Source organism: Brassica napus, chromosome A4, assembly GCF_020379485.1.
Source record: "Brassica napus cultivar Da-Ae chromosome A4, Da-Ae, whole genome shotgun sequence".
Lineage (NCBI taxonomy): Eukaryota > Viridiplantae > Streptophyta > Magnoliopsida > Brassicales > Brassicaceae > Brassica > Brassica napus.
In genome coordinates this window covers 20,905,660-20,925,369 of record NC_063437.1, presented here as the reverse complement: position 1 = coordinate 20,925,369, position 19,710 = coordinate 20,905,660, and the positions used below count along the sequence as shown (strand labels likewise).

Sequence of the window (19,710 nt, the reverse complement as noted above, 5' to 3'; positions counted from 1 at the left end):
TATGACAAAAGAAACTTAGACTTCAGTTTTAGTCAAATTGGATCGAGGCTTTTGAACTAATCAGTTTAACTGTATATACGAATGCACACATTTACAACTTTCTTTGTTCCTGGTTAGACATATCAAGATATAAAATTATTTTTCAATAGTATAGGATGTCAGTTTATTTAAACCGACCCAATCCCATACTTATTTATTTATTTATTTATTTTAAAAAGATTATCCTCAGTTTCGTCTCCTAGTCTAATTCAGCTAAACGTTATTACCAAGTCCATATTCAAATGATCATAGTATTTGAATCACAACTACAAGAAAAAGGAATGGGTCATGACTTATTTATAAAACATATTATACTTGACCAAACATAATTCGATATCACCAAATTTACACTATAAATACATCCCAAACCCTCCTCATTTCTCTACACAACTCACCCTTCAAAACACTCCATCAAAAAATATAAAAAATGGCGTCCCAAAAAATGCTCCTGAAAAACGCTCTCATCGTTCTCCTCTTCACATTGACCATCTTAGCAGAAACCGCGTTTTCGCAAAACTGCGGTAAAACTGGATGTAAAGGCAACATGTGCTGCAGCAGGTGGGGATATTGTGGCACTACAAACGCCTACTGCGGCACGGGATGCCAGAATGGACCTTGCAAATCAAAACCTAAACCTACTCCTACTCCCAGCGGTAGCGGCGGTCTAAACGCTGGTCCACGTGGTACCATAGCAAGCGTTGTCACACCAGCGTTCTTTAACAGCATCATGAGCAAAGTTGGAAATGGTTGCCCAGCCAAAGGCTTCTACACTCGCCAGGCGTTCATTGCGGCCGCTCAATCGTTTCCAGCCTACAAAGGAACTGTCGCTAAGCGTGAGATTGCAGCCATGTTGGCTCAGTTCTCTCATGAATCTGGAAGTATGTTTCAACGTTTACTCTTATCATTTTTTCATCAGAAAATATTATATAGATAGTTTATAGTTATGCTTTTTTGGTCTTATATAATTTATAGTTATAGTTATAGAGATTAGTTTTTAAATAAAAAATTCCAGGCAAATATATGCAAACACCTTAGGTTATATTAGAGACTAATCTCGAGAGTTGAAGAAATTTACATACACAGGAATCATCCTCATAAATATAAGGCTGCTAGTTTTATTGCAAAACATACTCCATATATAATTTTTTTGGTAACATTATATTTATTAATTGGGGCATCCATTTCATGTTTTGAAATAAAAATGTCTTTCTTCGGGTTATGTAAAGGTTTTTGCTACAAAGAAGAAATAGCTAGAGGAAGGTACTGCTCACCGAGCAAAACGTATCCATGTCAACCGGGCAAGAACTACTACGGTCGTGGTCCCATCCAAATCACATGGAATTACAACTATGGTGCAGCCGGAAAGTTCCTTGGACTTCCTCTCTTGAAGGATCCAGATATGGTGGCTCGTAGCCCAACCGTGGCTTTCAAGTGTGCCATGTGGTTCTGGAACTTGAATGTGCGTCCGGTTTTGAGCAGAGGTTTCGGAGCCACAACGAGGAGGATCAACGGTGGTGAATGCGACGGTGGGCGTCCAGCCGCAGTGCAGAGCAGGGTTAACCATTACTTGGATTTCTGCAAGAAGCTTGGGGTCACTCCTGGAACCAACCTCAAGTGTTGATCTACTCAATGTGGTTTTTAAGTGTGTGTGTGTGTGTGTTTTAAAGATTTCATGTGTCGAATAATAAAGAAAATAAGAGACTACTGGTCATACACTATATGATGTGTCTTAAGGTAACTAATATTGTGTTGTTTGTACAAGTCATTATCCAATAAACATATTTCCTTTTTACACATAAAACACTTTTCTGACTACAATAGAACACTTATGATACGATTATATTTTATACATAATATGGTTCGATTGAAATTATCTTGAAGTTATAAAATAAAAATATTGTATTCCGAAATATTATCCAAAAATATATAGTAGGCAGAACCCCAAAAGAATAAGAAAATGCTGGATTTGAACCACGAAGGTAAATTTTTGAGGTTAACTAATTCGAAACGATATGATGTTGACCACGGTCCAGGCGGCGAGATGGTGGTGGTGTTGTGGACGCAACAACTATGGACCTGTGGTAGTCTATTAAGCATTACGTTAATATATAAAAACTCAGGAATGCCTGAATCAAATTCTTTGTAAGAAATGTTTGTGTATATAAACTAATGAGTGGATAATTTTTGTAAAATAAAAATGTAAAATTTTTGTTTGTTCGATTTATTCAGGAAATCCTAGTAATATGTATATAGTATTCAGTAATGATACAAAAATGAGAATATTTACCATATGTATCTTGTTCGAGGAAAAAATGAAAATTGCCAAACCATTGAATAATCTTCGAGGCTGAAGAGTCAAATTAAATGACCAAACAAGAAGAAACCACCACACAGCTTCCACTATAAACGATCTCAAGCTCTTCCTATTCTTCTCATCCACAAACATGGCTCTCACAAAAATCTCATCAGTTTTTCTCATCTGCCTCTTCGGTTTTTACTCCCAAACTGCCAAGTCGCAGTTCTGCGGCTGCTCTCCAATCCTATGCTGCAGTCAACATGGTTATTGTGATATCACCGACCAGCACTGTGGTTCCGGTTGCCAATCAGGTCCTTGCAGAACAAGTAGAGAACCTGTTGAGAAGATTGTGACTCAAAAATTCTTTGACGGAATTATTAACCAATCCCGTAATGGCTGTGCCGGAAAAAGATTCTACACTCGTGAATCTTTTCTTAGCGCCGCTAATACTACCTTAAACTTCAATAGCATTGTTACCCGGCTCGAGATCGCTGCCATGTTTGCTCATTTTACTCACGAGACCGAACGTGCGTAAGAACTATTCCTTCTTTTTTTTTTGTCAGCAAGAACTATTATTCCCTTCAATAGGTTCTTTTTCTCTTTCTTATTTTTTGTTTGTTCGGATATACTTTAATTAAAGTATTGTAATATGTTTTCTCTACCTTTAAGAAAAAATATAGAAAATACTAATTACATTTTTTTATTTAGAGATAAAAATAATTTTTTTAATCAAAATTTATCTTCATAATATTCTTTCTATTTCTAAGAAAAAAATAGTCTTAGTTGGGGATGAAAGCTGCTAGGCATAGAATTCAATAAATTTACAATAATTAAATCATTGAAATATCTCGTGACAAAAAAAATCATTGAAATATCTAAAGATTTAGACTCCTATATATTACTTCATATACAAAAACAAACACACACACACACATATATGAAATATTGATCTCAGTTGGTACCAATTAATTAGCTTGATATGTCTCTCCACCTTTAGATTTCTGCTACATAGAGGAGGTAAATGGGACGTCACGGGACTACTGCGACGAGAACAACATGCAATACCCATGTGTACCGGGAAAAGGCTACTACGGTCGTGGTCCTATCCAACTATCATCGAACTTTATGTACGGAGAGTGTGGCGATACTCTCAAACTCCCCCTCCTGAGCCAGCCTGAACTAGTAGGTAGCAACTCAACTGTATCTTTCAGGACGGGTTTGTGGTTTTGGATGAAGAGCCTAAGGCCGGTACTGAAGGAAGGATTTGGAGCCACCATTAGAGCCATCAATGGTAAGGAATGTGACGGTGGGAACTCGGGTGCCGTTAGTGCAAGGACGGGAAACTATAGAGACTATTGTAGACAGCTGGGTGTGGACCCAGGAGCCAACATCAATTGCTAGAAATGTCAACAAAGACTTTTCTTCACGGATCCATAACTTTCTAGGCTATTTTGTCATTATTTAATAAATAAAAATGGTAATTTACATAAGGGACGGTTTAATTTTTAGTTTGCTAGAGCATCTCTTTTCATTTGAATATTGTATTTGTGGAAATTTCAAAAAAAAAAACAGTTATACTAATATAATAATATAAAAATATTTCAAAACTTGTGATATATATGCGCATAAATATGAGACGTCACTTGTGAATAATTTCCATATATTTCTATGATATCAATTTTATTGAAATTTCAGTGAATAAAAATACTATATTTTTCAATCACACTTACTATTATGTCAGCTGACCGATTCACATTAACCATTATTCTGTTTGATTTTTCAATCACACTTACTATTATGCCTCTTCCAATTCAGATCCTTAGTCCCTCTCATCAATATGACGTCTCGTTAATATTATGTGTATTTATGTGATATATATATATCATTTCAAGTCTGCATTTAAAAGATCACCTGTTATTAATTAGCATATAATATTTTCGGGTGTTATCCCCACAGGAATTATCAATGGTGAATACTGAATACTAACAAACTATGTATAGATATGCTTCGGCGCATGGCGAATATTTATAGAAAAAAATGAAATTAAATATATACTAGATTTTGACCCGCGTTTTCAAAGATTTTTTTTTTTTTTCAATTGACAAATATTTAGTAAATATCATATTTTCATATATTTGTGTTTTATTTTATAAAAGACTTAATTTTTTTATCTTTATTTATCGTATTTCATCTTAAATGACTATTTATGTTTAAAAAATTAAACTTTATTTTTTAATGAATTAAATTGGTATAACTCTGATAAATTAATTTTATTATATGGTTAATATTTTAATAAAAAATTATATACTTTTAATAAATATTTATACTTTTCAATGAAATAATTCAATTTTTTTATGAATGCTTAAATTATATTAAGAAAAGAAAAAATAATAATAATTAAGAATAGTTGAAAAAAAATTATTTGAACTTGGACGTAATGATCCAAAGGAAAAAAAATGTGAAAATTGTATCTGATTTTTTAATCGGCTCAAATGGCCCAAGAGAAATCTGATGTGGGCTGGATCCAAAGAAAATGACCCAATATAAATATATTATTAATATTACTTGATTGCCCTTAATAAAACATGCAATGTTAATAAAGAAAAGGGCATGCTAAGGTAAAAAGGACAATAGAATCCTGATTTATAGATTTTAATTCATTATGTTTATTAGTTATTATATAAAAATGTACAATACATAGATTAAACCTGTATACATATAGAACGATTTGGGTTGTGAATTATATGTTCAACATTCTGTGAAAAACTCAAAGAATGCTGCAATTAACATAGTTATGCACATTACACATCCTTTCTTCAATGGGTTGTATCATCTCAGCGAACTATACAAACAAAAAGAGTGAATTATGGAGAAATAAGACTGGACAAAACCTAAAAATTTCAGCTCTATAATCACAGTACACAATATATAAGACGGTCAAAGAGTTTCCTTTTGCCTTGAGATCACAAGAACACATTTTTGCAACTCATGATAAGAACTCTAAGGCCACTGGATTTAGACTGCAATCTCACATAAGTAGTGGATTGAACTCTTAAGGTCTTTGAGACCTTGAAACTTTCAAGCTCATCAACAATGCATAACAGTTTCAGCTTTAAACACACAGAAACATTCAGTACAAAGATAATACCTCAAAATATAATCAAGTTTAGCCATAACAGAGACTTCAATCTCATATATGCTGATGTCCATCATGCAATCGAAATCAAAGGTACCACCCAAAAAACAACAACACCAAACAAATCCTCCGTAGAAATCTTCAAAGCTCCCACTCCTCGCACGTCCTCTTCCCCATGACCTCGTGTCCCTGGCTCACTCCACTTCTTCTTCGTCATCTCGTCCTTCGTTGCCGCAAGAGCTCTTAGGACTCCATCTCGCTCGTCTCGTTATCCTCACTACCTCACAGTCTCATCCCCGCTCCACCTTTGGTCTCTTCATCATCCTTGGAAACATGCACAAAATCATAATAACGGCGATGTGTTTTGTTTTTAGGGTTTACATGTGATGGTGACAAAGCTTTGAAGCGTGAATATAGATTTTGTTTTATAAATATGTACAAAGGTTATGTTACATTAGTAGAATTTTCCTAGAGAATAAATTTTTAGTATAAGGTTTGTCCAAAATCTCTCTAAAACTGTCACATAAACAATAACATGACTAGGTTAAGACCCGCGCCTTGCGCGGAATGAACATTATATACATAATTTTTTTTATATATTATATGTTTATAACATCTTATAAAATAATAAATATATATTAAATAATTAAAATGACGGTAACTATTACTTATATAATTAAATTGGTGAGAACATATAAATAAATTTGATTAATCCAAAAAATATTTTTTCTATTTGATATGGTATATAATTAAATTTAAATGATAGTAACTTATATACAATATATTTTAATATTAATATTTATTAAATGTTAAATTTTGCTCATATATTTTATATCAATTGTATGTGTTATAGCAAAAAAATTAAATTACGGATAACAAATTTTCACTGTGAGATTAATAGTTTAAGTGATTTATAATATTTTTTAAAATTAAGTTGTCTATATTTTTCAAATTTTTTATCAAAAAAAAAATTGTTCACAGTACATTTCAAAATTAAGATATTTATATATTTTTTATATGGTCATATAATTTAATTTAAAATGATATATATATATATATATATTACTTTTAATACTTATTAAATGAGACTTTAACTTATATGATTTTTTAATTATTTGTATCAAGTCATAACAAAAATTTTAAACCATGGATCACAAAATTTGAATGTGAAATTTTTAACAATTTTAGTAATTTATAATCGTTTTTAAAAATTCAAAATATAACATAGAAAGAAAAATTTTAATTTTTATTATATGGTTACTATGATTTTTTTAATTTATTTTCATAGTTTAAAATTAAAAAATTATAATATAATACACCCTTATTTTTATTAAATTTTTATTATTCAAAATCATTAATTGTCATATATATACTTTACCCACATTAGGAAATTTCGTAATTTTATTGAAGGAAATAATGAAGCACATTAATAATGTATTTATGGTTAGTTTAATAAAAAGTTTATTATATATTTAGATGGACCAACCTATTTCTCTAAGCATTCTAAGAATCATTGTAGTGATGACACATGGCTACAAAACAATGTTGTAATGTTTCTCAAATAATATATAGGGGATGTTAGGTATTTTGACACCCCAGCAAGTTTTATTATGTAATTAACACAAAGTTGAGGTTACATTTTTTTTTAAGATCTTCAAATAATATATAGAGGATTCTAACTTGAACATTAACAAACCGGAAAGAAGATTCCATGATCCTACTTGCAGGCCTTGGTTTAGGAAGATCTTAAGCTATGTTCTTCTGTAATATCTTGAACTGCTTCTTCGGAATAAAGTGAAGTATCTTGACTCGGTTTCGAGAAGCCTGAAGTGTCCTCAACCTCACCAGCACTTCCTTGAACTATTATTGCAGGTATAGATAAAAGAGGCTTAGGTGGAATCCTTAGAGCCTCTGGACTTCCTTCTAACATTTCAACGACTTTGCTCATTGATGGACGATCAAATGGATTTGTCTGAATACACCACAAACCCACCAATACCATTTTCCTTACTAATATCTCATCATCTTCTTCAGTTATTTGTTCTTCGAAAAAACTCATGATTTCTCCCTTCTCAACATCTTTATAAATCCAATCGGGGAAGTACATCGACTTATTGTTGGATCCAGATTTTTGAGCCTTTTCTTTGTCCCTTGCTCCAATCATTTCAAGAACCACCATTCCGTAACTATACACGTCCGACTTGTGAGAAACTCCTCCAAAATTCTTGGAAAACACTTCTGGTGCAATGTACCCTGCCGTGCCTCTCGTGTCTAGCATTGACATGATGCTTTCATTGTTTTTGCACAGCTTAGCAAGACCGAAGTCCGAAATCTTGGGGCAAGATTGTCCATCCATGAGTATGTTCTGCGGCTTTATATCAAAATGTACTATCCTCGTTACACAACGGTTGTGCAAGTACTCTAGGCCACGTGACACACCTACCGCAATGTTGTACAACGTTTTCCATTCCATTTTCTCCGACATCTTCTCGGAGATGAACTTGTCTAGGGATCCATTTGGCATGAACTCATATATTATAGCTTTTTTGCTCCCTTCATAGCAGAACCCTAGCAGAGAAACAATATTAACATGAGAGGTTCTACTCATGCTAGCTACTTCGTTGATGAAATCTTCCCCGTTCTCGTTTGACTCTTTCAAGATCTTCACTGCGACATCTCGGCTGCTATCGGGTAACTTTCCTTTATAGACAGTTCCAAATCCCCCTCTCCCAAGAACATCCGCAAATGATTTTGTCATCTTCTTGACTTGTACATAACTAAATCGTTTTAACATTACAACAGCTTCGATGTTCTTCCCATCCCAATCACTCTTTCTCCTATCATTTGCTTTCACCTTTATCACAATCGCAATAATGATGATCATAGCAAAAACTGATGAACCTCCTACAAGAGAATAAGCCTCGAAAGTTAGGTACTTCATAAATTAGTAAGTAAAAAATTGGTGAGTAATGTCACACGGTTGAGGCTAATTAAAGTGTACCAATTATGAGTATTAACTTCAATAAAGATTTTCCTGCAAAAATTACCAAATAAAGATTTCAATTAATTAACAGAAAATGTATATACAAACTTTTCAATGAGCCATAAGTCGAATAATGAATAAACTTACCTTTTTCTCCTGCTCCAGTTTTCTTGGTGGATGGGATCCTGTTATTGCTTCCGCAACAAGTAACTTGCATCAATATACATATAAGTACCAACCCATTTGTTTTAGTGCAAGAATCTATTAACCCATTATAGATTTCATATATAGATTAGTAACTATGTATACATGTATCCAGTAAACATGAATGTTTCCTTTTTCTTGGGGTCAACATTATGCGTTCTACCAAACTTGACTTACTTTTAGTACAACTATTTTTAATGATTAGGAGGTTCTGGAACCGCATGGCAATACCCAAACCATTTTAAATTCACTTTCCTTTACAGAGGAAATTTCTCTAAAAGGGACTTGATCATATGACTCATTATAGCTTAATAGATAATCTAAGAGTTTTATCAACTAAACTAGGTGTTTTGCCCGCACATGCAAGCATAATCTTTTTACGAATACTTATTAGTTTATGTTTTATTAAGTCAAAAAGCAGATAAATAATTATTTTTCTTTTCAAAACGATTAATCAAAAAATAAAATTATTTTTATTAAAAATATATGCTTGCTGCTGTATTAAATTTTATAAACCTCTACATATGATAAATATTTTAGAAAATATATTTATAATTTTTTTGTTTGATTAGTATTTAATTATATTTTTTTCATATCCTAATTTTAATAGAAAATATTATTTCAAAACAACAACACAATTTAAGACCATTCCAACGTTCCTTTTCTCCATGCATAAACTATATAGAATAATTATCTTGTTTATAAAATATAATATTTTTAATAAAAATTTCAATTTTAATTATTTATATTTTATTTATTAAGGATATTCTCGAATTTAACCGCTAACACAATTTATAATAATTATCTTGTTTTTAAAATAAAATATTATTAATTCAAAATTCAAAACAACTATATTGCCTTAACCTAAGACCATCTCCAATGTGTATTCCTCTATTTTTACTTCTAAAATAGAGGAACTCTATAATAAAGATGAGTTTTACTCCAATGTATTTCTTTAAAATAAAGATCTATACATATTGAGTAAAATATAGAGAAATGCTATTTTTTCCTATATAAATAGAGAAAAAAAAATAGCAATGTTTATTTTAGAGGCAGAAATAGAGATGAGTTGAAGTGATTTTGCCTCTAAATGTTATTATAGAGATAGAAATAGAGGTGGGTTAGAGATGTTCTAACATATACAATAAAACCTCTATAAATTACTCTATAAATTAATAAATTTTACCGGTCTCAACTTGAATTGGTTCATAATTTGACACAAATCGATAAAGTAATAAGATAATATCTTTTGAAAAAATTCTATGTAAATAGATTGTCCCATTAATACTATAGATTAATAATTTATATGTATATATTTTATATAAGTAAGAATCTATTATTATATTATTTTTTTATACTCACAATGGAATTATTTTTATATTTTCTTAACACTTAATATATTTTTGATGAGATTTAGTAATATTATATGTAAAATCACATTTAAGTTCTATGCAATATATATTATATACACCATATAATATAATATAATTAATATAAATTTAAAAATTTAAAAATAATAATTAATGTCTATACAATAAAATAAAATATTTTTATTATATCTTAAAATAAGAAATTTAAAAAAAGGAAACTTTCGCATGTTTTTATTAAATAATAATTTACAGTAACAAACTAAAATATTTAAAAATAAAACAGATAAGTTTAGAAATATATCAAAAAAGGAAAATTACTAACTAAAAATGATTAAAGCATAATAAGTTAAATTACTAACTAAAAAGTTTATAATATAATAAATAAATATTGACAAATAAAAAAAACCTAAAATATGGAGAAGTTGACTTATAAGCCAAATCACTTCGTAAATAATAGTATAGATAGATAGATTAACTCTAAGTTGGTTACAACTATTAATAAACTACACATGCATAGTGCATTTAAGTGATAAAGTTCACCTAAAATTATCTTTAGAACGACTGTCAGCGTTTTATATAGCCTTACACACTAAGATATAATACTGTAAACCATAATGATGAGAGTGATGGATATAAATATAAATTCTTTAAAAATTGAAAAAGAGACGAGGGGATGTGAATTTACGTGGTTCTGTTGGGTCCAGGGCAAAACTGGATGACAAAGTTGGAGGAGTACGGACATGTGAACGTGCTGCTATTATTGTCATAGGCGTAGCTATAAGCGCCTGGGCACGTACGGTTAAAAGTCTCCGAGTAAATCGTCCGCTTGCATTCTTGCGGTGGTATGCCAACTTCCTGGTAATGTCCGACACAACAAAGCTCCCTCGTCTGGTTTTTCTGACACGATGTCCTGCATGCGTATGGATCGTTGGATCTTATGTCGGGGATCCACAACTCCGTCGGACACGTCTTTTTAATGTCAATATCGCATCCTATGCTTTTGCACAATCCGTTCTCCGGTGTTACAAGCACAGGGACGTTGTAACCATTGATGACGCTGACGTCGTAATAGTCATTACCACCGTCAGAAGCTAGGTTAAACTCGGCTAAAGTTGCGGGAGGCACGCCCTCTTTGGAGCACTCTATATTGCCGGAGTCGCAGTCTCCGGTGATACATGAGAAATACCCTGTTGATGAGTCTCTGGAACAAAGCGTTCTACCCCATAAATAACCTATCCATGACGACGTTGTATTGATGGTACGTTTTTCTCCCTTTTCAAGAATGAAACCGGTTGTGTCGACCGAGCCCTGGTAGTTGTAGGTCGCAGGCCATATAGTGTAGTCACATTTGTTTTCTATCGTAAAGCTCCTCGACGTCACTAGAAAATGCAAATAATAAAAGGATTATAGCAGATAGTGATTAATATTAAACCAGATCTCACTAACTTGTATATAACCTACCCGAGACGGATAAATGTGAAGCAAGGAAGAGAAGCAACGCAATTCTCAGTGCCATCAAGTTAAAGATGAAGAACATGAAATAAAAACTTTATTTAATTATAAACTAACTACTTTATACATGGTACTAACTAGAAACTTCCGAGGGAGAAAATTATAACTTGCCAAGGAAGAAGTAAAATGAGAATTTTGTTCTTCTTTTGATCTTTGTTTTGGTAGGTGCACATCAAATCAAGCTTCAGGCCCTGACCCGGTCCTGTAACCTAGTAATGCGCATGTACCAGCTCAATGCCGGTAGGAAGAGGAAACTAGCTAGAATACGAATGGGACATAAACTCATAATCAGTGGCAAATATAGTTTGACAATTGAAACAAAAGGACAAAACGAAACAAAAACACGGCATTTTCTTTGACTTGAAAATAATCATGCACAATTATTAGCGAATCATGCACAAATCATCTTTCAAAGAGATTTATCTCTATTGTTGAAATTTTCTCTGTTATCTATCATAAAACAAAATTAGAAATGAGAAAGAATAAGAGATAAAGGCAAGCTTGTGAAGCTCTTTTAGTTTCTTGTATAAATCTATTCATTATATATTAACCATTGTGAACTTATTAGCAACAGCCAACAATATATATATATATATGTATGTATTCAAATCTAAGTGCATGAAGCCATGAACATTTTATTGTTGGAAAAAGAATGTTAATTTAACAGGTCGAGATTGAGAAATGATTTAACTAATTTATGTACAGGCCTCTTTATGTAAGATATAACAATTATTCCAGTTTGGAAATTTATCTACGTAACATAACAAACAGGACACCAAAATGTCTTCGTGGCTTACATACTTGTTTTACACAAAACATACCGGGTGTTTTTCTGCACCATGTGCAGTATGAAATTTTTTAAATTTAACTTATATTTTAAAATAAATTTTATTAAATATTATAGATTTTTCTATTTTCTTACTAATATTTAATATTTGATATATATTAAATCAATTTGTATAAAACAAATAAAAATAATATAAAATTATATAATTATCAAAAATTTAGCCTAAACAATATTCACAAAATTTGTAAATAGATAAGAAACTAATGATCTTACGATTAGATATTTAATTTTTTTGAAAATTGTAGAAATTTTTGAAAGCTTTAGTAATACAAATTGTATAATTATACAAAATAATAATATTTCAAAATTTGAAATATTATATATTAATATATTTATTTTATAGATGATGTATGAGCTATTACCATATTTTTAAAAAAGTTTACCAAAAAGAAATATCAATATTAAATGTAATATATTTAATTATTACCATATTATAATAAATTTGCCAAAAATATAAATTAACATTAAATGAAATTATCTATGTCATATTTTTCCGGAAGCCATGTCATCAATTTCAGTAGACATGTCATATTTATTTTGTGAAATTGATTGTAGAGAGTAGATGTGGCAAAATCACTTCGCAAATATAGTCTAGAGGATACTTTACGGGTCCATCTAGGCATGGGCATTTTACCCGGATCCGAAGACCCTATCCGGAACCAACCTGAAAATATAGGTTCGGGTCCGGGTCCATGCTAAATACCTGTTGGATCCTTTTTTTATAGATCCGCGGGTCTCGGTTCGGATCCCGGTCCTACCCGAAACTTATTATATATATTAGGTATATTTGGGTAATTTGGTATTTTTTGATATTTCAGATATTTTTTAAAATTTTCGGGTCTGGTTTTCGGGTATAATTTCAGATTTCGGGTAAAATTTTAGATTTTCAAAAAATATAATTCGGTTATCCGGATAAAATTTTGGATATCTTTTGGATTTTCGGGTCTGATTTTTGGTAAATTGTCTAGCCATTTTGTTGGATTTTCAGTAATTATGGAGTTTTCGGGTATTTTATGAGTTTTTGGGTCCAATTCGGGTATTTCGAGTATTTCGAGTTTTAAATACCCGAATCGATCCGCACCCAAAATATACCCGAAAATTATAAGTATTTTACGGGCAATAAAATTATAGACCCGAACCGGTCTGGACTCGACAAACCCCGATCCGAAATCGACCCGAGAACCTGGATGTTTTTCTTTTCTTATAAAAGTCTAATTTATAAAAGTATGGGCAACAATGTTTTCCATCAGTATGTTTTGCTTTTCTTATAAAAGTCTAATTTTTGGGCAACAAAGGTCTATCTTTTTGTCAACAAAAGACTAATCATTATTGGTAACTAGATTCGTTTTCCGCGCTACGCGCGGATTACATGATTCAAATTTGTTAATTTACAAATTTTTTCCACTACATTTACAATATTATTAATTGTTTATAAAACATTTTAAAATACAATAATTTTATAGTTCATTTGCAATAATTTATTTTATTTGTTTTAAATTTTTAGTGAAAGCATATTTTAAATCATGTGATACAATATTCTAAATTGAAAAATTTTACTGGTGAAAGATCAATTTTTTTTAAAAAGTATTATATTATATTAAATTAAATCACAGATTAATACAAAACTATACATGTCTTTAGTTGTAATTACAAAAGAGAAATTCCCTAGGATAGACCTAAATTTTTTTTTATCACAAATATAGACCTCAAATATCAAAATGACCAAAAAGTTTTATTAAGGGGTGTATTTTTGAGTTTATGATCTAAAATTTAGGGTTTATGATTTAGGGTTTAGAGTTAAGGGGGGGGGGGGGGTTTTGGAGGTATGATTTCAAATTTTAAAAACTAAAAAATATTAAAATTTTCAAAATAAAAAAGATCTATTTGAAAGAATTGCCCATAACAAAATTAGTTAGATATTTTAAAATTTTGTTTTAGTTAAAATGAAATATAAATTTAATTTTAAAATAAATACGACATTAACTAAATATTTAAAAGTTTTGTTTAAAAGAAAAATAAAATATAAATTTATTTTAAATAAATTTGAAATTACTTAAATATTCAAAATGTTTATTTTAATGAAAAAATGAAATATATATGTTTTAATGAAAAAAAGATATGAAAGTATTTTATTCAGATAGAATTTCAGAGTAAATATAGTAAAGCATGTGTATAGTAAATCATTATTAAGCACAGTTGCTTCCTGCCTTGTGCACCCAACTTTGAACTGGTACAAACACAGATCATGACAAGTTAGTTAATTAACTATAAATATCCAAACTTTATATTACATGCTTCTGCTGCCAGAATTATCAATCTAGAAAAAGAAAAGATTCCTGAAGTCAAGATCACATCCAACATGAGTTTGCAATAAAGATAGCAATATCGTTGCGTTAACATCCCATAAAGAGTCAGCAACTGGAGTTACGTTTTCAGTGTATTATATGACCAATCCCAGATGTATATAATATACTAATGATCAAGCATGCATTCTCCAAATTTTTTGAAAAGGAAGTGGCATAAAATAATTTGAAAAGGAAGATATGTATACTTTGTTATATGAAATCACCAGTTACACTTACTTATTTGGTTTTTCAAAAAGTAGTCAGAGTTTCCCATCTTTATCATGCACTATTATTGGCATATTTTGCCTCGTGCTATTGAACTCAAGAATGTTCAAGACTTTGTACAACCTGCAACAAAAAGCCATTTCAGGACTCGAGTTAAAGATTAGATTAAATTTTGATGGCATACATCAAAAAAAAGATGGATAATTTTGTCAATTTGGTTGATGTGTTGAACTCTAGATCTGGCCTCGTTGACATAGCTGGTTCTGCCAATTCGAGATGTAATATTCCGCACAAAATAACATTGAAAACTTGACCCTTCTGTTTGAAGAAATATATAGGAAATTCACTTTTGATTGATCAAAGTTCTGAGCTGAGAAACCTTGAAACTGGGAAAGGGAAGCTTCACATCAAACAAAGGATTTCCCTCGATCAGCTTCTGCAACTCAGTATACATTATATTCCTGGCTGATTTTGTATCACCATATTATAACAATTTCTCGTTTTTCTTGTCGAGATATCAAACACACACACACACACACACTCTCTCTCTTAAACACCAAAGTGTATGCTTTCCAGAAAATTCAGTTATATAAAGTGAACAGAAAATTTACCTAAAATTCTCTAGAGTCAGAAGCTGAGTGATCTCTTTGTAAAGTTAGTTGAAAGCCGCAAAAACATTCAGGTCTGTGGCTAATATTTGAGCAGATTTGCTTTGTCATTTCTGCAAAAAATCATACAAACACTATTAATCAAGAAAGAGCATAGACAAACCATACATTCGAGCAATATTTTTTTTAAAAAAACAAATCATTACCAATCTGGAGCTTCAATATACTTATGCTTCCTAATCTCAAAGGAATTTTTCATAACAGTATCAATTATCATGACTAAATTTAAAAGCTTAATTTCGTCGATGTATAATATCGAATCAAATCAGATCAGATTTAGAACATTAAACTTAACATAAGCTTACCAAGAATTTATGAAGAGATTCAATACGAAAGTTCTCGAACGAAAAAACATCTTTCATCTTCTGCTACGTCGTTCTTCGGCAGTGGCGATTCAGTTGCAGGGATCTAAATGGCCGATTTAGACAGAAATTTGCGTACTCTGATCATAATACAAACTCTAACTCTTCTTCAACACGCCTCGACTGGGTTTCGTGCAGTTGAGTTGGAGTTTGTCCAGCCATAGCTGCGGTAGGTATTTTCATATAGCTTTGGAGAATACTTGAACTTCGTAAGTGGCCAAAGGGTTATATAGATGGAGATGGGGAAGTTGAAGAGAGTCGTCAGGTTGGGGTTTTTTATCTGATTAAGGTGTTAATGGCTCTGAACAGTGGAGAAAGTGTATCTATCTAGCCAGAATTTTGAAAGATGGTGGTATGAATTATTTAATGGTGTATTGTGATTTGCCTTAACTATTTTAAGCGTATAAAAATTGTGGAAGTTAGGGTTAACGAAGAGGGAGGAATATGATATGCTATTGGCTGGAATGATACATTGAATTGGTGTGAAGGTTTTGTGAGGCACAACAATTTGTCATTAAGAAACTCATAATGACATGACTAAATGATTGGTTCTAAATATTTTATCATATGTGGCATGCTTAAGAAGGCTTGAAATTAGTTGCTTTTATATAGTGGGATTTCTCAAGATTCAGCGTAAAATTATATTAATCTTCAGTTTTTAAAAATAAACATAAAATATAATCGTATTTTGTTGATGGGTCTTCTAAGAATTTGAAAAATTCACAATATAAGAATAAGAAATCACAGAAGAGAAAGTATCATACTAGTGTACTAATGTCATTGTAATAATGCAACGAACGATTTCCATTTAATTTATGCATAAGGTCGAGCGTGAATTGATGTATATGATCATTGATTAACATTATATAGTATAGTCTTTGATGATTGATTATAGATAGCTTTTGAAAATCTTTGTTTATCTTTTACAGCATAGATGTCGAAGGATCATACTAAAAGCATCTTCCTCATGGAGCAGGAGCATAATGTCATATTGTTTATGTCAATTAAGGATCCGTTTAATTAAGTTGACAATTTGATTTTATCAGTTACACCTAATTGATATATATTGATTACATCTAATCGATATATAATTGAAACTATCGATATTGATATAATTCCAAGAAACACATGTATGCTTTTCTAATAGAAGCGTCAGATGAATGAAGAATATGAAACGACGCCGTTTTATTTTACAGAAAATGGACTATATCCCATTTTGTGAAAACGAACTACGTGCCGTTTTAACTTTCTGATAATCCACTCTATGACGTTTCTGTTTCCTATATCCTCAACGAACAAAACAAAGAGGATTACGAGCCAAATCAGCAAAGACCAAACAAAACCAGAGATTTCGTTATCCACTTAGCTTCTTCTGCCACATTGCCAAATCCTCAAATCTTCTCTCGAGAGAGCTAAACCAAAAAGAAAATGGCAGCTTCCTCTTCTCCATCTCTCCTTCTACCACTAGGTAAGATCCTCTGTTTTCATGAGTTGTTCTTCTCCAAGTCGAGATTTTTATTCCTCTGTTTTTAATCTACTTTGAGTTCTGAGTTTCTCAGTTCCTTAGATTCTTATGCTAAGTCCCTGATCTCATTGAAAGATCTCACCTTTCTTTGTTTAGAAGATTGTTCCTCTGTTTTTATATACTCTGTTTTTATCTTCTGCTAAGTCCCTGATCTCACCTTTCTTGGTTTAGACTAAACCGGTTTCATCCATGGCTTGAACAAATGCAATTGTAATGTTTACTTGTGTGTTGGGTTTTGAGAATCTGAGGTTCTTGTTATGCATTTTAGGTTCAGCATCTAGGAATGGTCCAACCATGAAGACTCCAAGATGCATATCTACAAGAGCCATCACAGCTTCAGAAACAAGAAACAAAAGCTGTAGCCGTAGAGACGCAATGCTATTGGTTCTCGGCGTGTCAGGACTCTCAATGAGCTACTTGCCTGCGGCTTATGCAGCTGGTTTGCCTCCAGAGGATAAACCGAGGCTTTGTGAAGCAGAATGCGAGAAAGAGCTTGAAAATGTATGGTGAGATCACAACACAAAACCCACCTTTTGGACTTTCAATAGAATCTTTTTGAGTTCATGACATTGTTGATTGACTCTGCCTTTGGATTCTTTGCTGGTTTTGATTGAATAAAGGTTCCAATGGTAACTACAGAGTCAGGGCTTCAGTATAAAGATATCAAAGTTGGTAAAGGCCCTAGTCCCCCTGTTGGTTATCAGGTAAAGAACTGAATCAATCTTGATGAAACCTTGTTACCAGGACCGGTTCTGAGATTTTGGAGGCTATAGACAATTTAATAAGAGTATATAAATTTTATCTAAAAATTTTGGAGGTCATAGGCCAATGATTCACAGGCCTGTGCTCAGGACCGGTCCTGCTTGTTGCTGAGATAAAACGATTTAAAATGTTGCAGGTTGCTGCTAACTATGTAGCTATGGTTCCTTCAGGGCAGATTTTTGACAGGTGATCTTTCTCAATCCATACAAAACCTAACAACTACGTCTTCTTTGCTGAATGAATCTACTAGTATCATCAAAATGGTCACATTCACTCAACTTGCAGTTCTTTGGAGAAAGGTCTACCGTATCTGTTCCGAGTTGGGTCTGGCCAGGTGATCAAGGGACTTGATGAAGGACTCTTGACTATGAAAGCTGGTGGTAAACGCAGACTTTACATTCCAGGGCCTGTAAGTTCCTTTCTCATCAAGATTTATAGTAATCATTGCTATGGACTTTATTGGTAACCAAGCTTCTAATTTCTGTTTTATTTTGATTCTGTGAAGTTGGCGTTTCCAAAGGGTTTAGTCTCAGCTCCGGGGAGGCCAAGAGTTGCACCGAACAGTCCAGTTGTATTTGATGTGAGCTTAGAGTACATACCAGGGCTCGAGTCAGATGAAGAGTGAAACTCTTTATTAAAGTTCAGATTAAAATATGAAATACATACACATGCTTTTATGTGATGGTGTCTCATTTTTATTTTTATTTGTTGTAAAAAAGCCTAAGCGTTTCAGTTCCTTCACCATTTGACCCCCAAACTTTCTATTTGTTTTCTATAGTTGAAGAAAGATGATGTTTGATAACACAAGACTACAAGAGTCTCTTTCAGAGTTTAAAATGAATGTTCTAAATTCCATGAGATATCTGAGTTATAGATTTTTTTTTGAGGGAGTGAATGTTTTAACATGTGACTATCACAAGAGTTTATTCAAACATTATCCACATGCAAATCTCATTCGTAGTCTCTCATCCACTACTTGTTGTGTTATATCTCCTTATCTTGAAAGTTTGGTCCAGCCAAAATTCTAAAACGCCTCCAAGTCCTGGAATTGTATGGGACTAAAAGGAAGCTCATAATTTGCTTTATATTCTCTTGGTTGTTTTGCAAATTATTCTTTCTATATTCTTGTTATCCAGTGTAAATAGTCATCATAAAGTTTTAGTATTTAGAAATGAACCTAACTAATTAAAAGTTAATCTGCAATACACCATTTCGAAATTCTATGATATCTCATTCTACTTCTGAATCAAACTAAGAGTAAACTCTACATTTCGATTTAATCTGCATTACACCATTTCAAAATCCTATGATATCTCATTCTACTTCATTTCAGTGAAGAATATTAACTTCCCAAATCTTTTGTTGTTGAACAGGATTACCATCAAGATATTGTCATTTATCAATATAATCCAGAGAAGATAATAGGCTTGAGGATG

General features: G+C 31.9%; 4 protein-coding genes across 5 annotated transcripts; 3 read left to right on the top strand and 1 right to left on the bottom strand.

The window, feature by feature from the left end:
- Nucleotides 1–413: 413 nt before the first annotated feature.
- On the top strand, nt 414–1,842 carry LOC106429255 (endochitinase At2g43610-like). The gene is made up of 2 exons (XM_013869996.3): nt 414–917; nt 1,266–1,842. Exons 1-2 carry the CDS (start codon nt 467–469, stop codon nt 1,658–1,660), a joined length of 846 nt encoding a protein of 281 aa, XP_013725450.2. The 5' UTR covers nt 414–466; the 3' UTR covers nt 1,661–1,842.
- A 479-nt stretch (nt 1,843–2,321) lies between these two features.
- LOC106429247 (endochitinase At2g43590) lies at nt 2,322–3,885 on the top strand. Its single transcript, XM_013869988.3, has 2 exons — nt 2,322–2,862; nt 3,333–3,885. The coding sequence occupies exons 1-2, from the start codon at nt 2,484–2,486 to the stop codon at nt 3,734–3,736; spliced, it is 783 nt and encodes a 260-aa protein (XP_013725442.2). The 5' UTR covers nt 2,322–2,483; the 3' UTR covers nt 3,737–3,885.
- Nucleotides 3,886–7,038: 3,153 nt separating this feature from the next.
- LOC106423999 (PR5-like receptor kinase) lies at nt 7,039–11,776 on the bottom strand. 2 transcript variants are annotated; one of them, XM_048778775.1, is made up of 5 exons: nt 11,490–11,776; nt 10,714–11,407; nt 8,602–8,648; nt 8,473–8,505; nt 7,039–8,375 (listed from the first exon to the last, which is right to left on the bottom strand). In XM_048778775.1, the coding sequence occupies exons 1-5, from the start codon at nt 11,563–11,565 to the stop codon at nt 7,207–7,209; spliced, it is 2,019 nt and encodes a 672-aa protein (XP_048634732.1). In that variant the 5' UTR covers nt 11,566–11,776; the 3' UTR covers nt 7,039–7,206. The 2 variants fall into 2 exon arrangements, with proteins under 2 accessions (XP_048634732.1, XP_048634733.1); XM_048778776.1 differs by having other exon boundaries at nt 8,602–8,639; nt 11,490–11,775.
- A 5,437-nt stretch (nt 11,777–17,213) lies between these two features.
- Nucleotides 17,214–19,081, top strand: LOC106424086 (peptidyl-prolyl cis-trans isomerase FKBP16-3, chloroplastic-like). The gene is made up of 6 exons (XM_013864830.3): nt 17,214–17,455; nt 17,781–18,013; nt 18,133–18,216; nt 18,411–18,460; nt 18,560–18,683; nt 18,780–19,081. Exons 1-6 carry the CDS (start codon nt 17,416–17,418, stop codon nt 18,897–18,899), a joined length of 651 nt encoding a protein of 216 aa, XP_013720284.2. The 5' UTR covers nt 17,214–17,415; the 3' UTR covers nt 18,900–19,081.
- The last annotated feature ends 629 nt before the right edge of the window (nt 19,082–19,710 follow it).

Bases quoted from the DNA above. Each gene is read 5' to 3' on its own strand.
- LOC106429255 (XM_013869996.3), top strand. From the start codon at position 467: ATGGCGTCCCAAAAAATGCTCCTGAAAAACGCTCTCATCGTTCTCCTC. The intron at 918-1,265 runs GTATGTTTCAAC...GGTTATGTAAAG, and splicing joins GTTCTCTCATGAATCTGGAA to GTTTTTGCTACAAAGAAGAA.
- LOC106424086 (XM_013864830.3), top strand. From the start codon at position 17,416: ATGGCAGCTTCCTCTTCTCCATCTCTCCTTCTACCACTAG. The intron at 18,014-18,132 runs GTATGGTGAGAT...GATTGAATAAAG, and splicing joins GCGAGAAAGAGCTTGAAAAT to GTTCCAATGGTAACTACAGA. The intron at 18,684-18,779 runs GTAAGTTCCTTT...GATTCTGTGAAG, and splicing joins GACTTTACATTCCAGGGCCT to TTGGCGTTTCCAAAGGGTTT.
- LOC106423999 (XM_048778775.1), bottom strand. From the start codon at position 11,565: ATGTTCTTCATCTTTAACTTGATGGCACTGAGAATTGCGTTGCTTCTC. The intron at 8,506-8,601 runs GTAAGTTTATTC...TAATTTTTGCAG, and splicing joins AACTGGAGCAGGAGAAAAAG to GAAAATCTTTATTGAAGTTA. The intron at 8,376-8,472 runs GTACACTTTAAT...ATTCTCTTGTAG, and splicing joins GAAGTTAATACTCATAATTG to GAGGTTCATCAGTTTTTGCT.
- LOC106429247 (XM_013869988.3), top strand. From the start codon at position 2,484: ATGGCTCTCACAAAAATCTCATCAGTTTTTCTCATCTGCCTCTTCGGT. The intron at 2,863-3,332 runs GTGCGTAAGAAC...CTCCACCTTTAG, and splicing joins TTTTACTCACGAGACCGAAC to ATTTCTGCTACATAGAGGAG.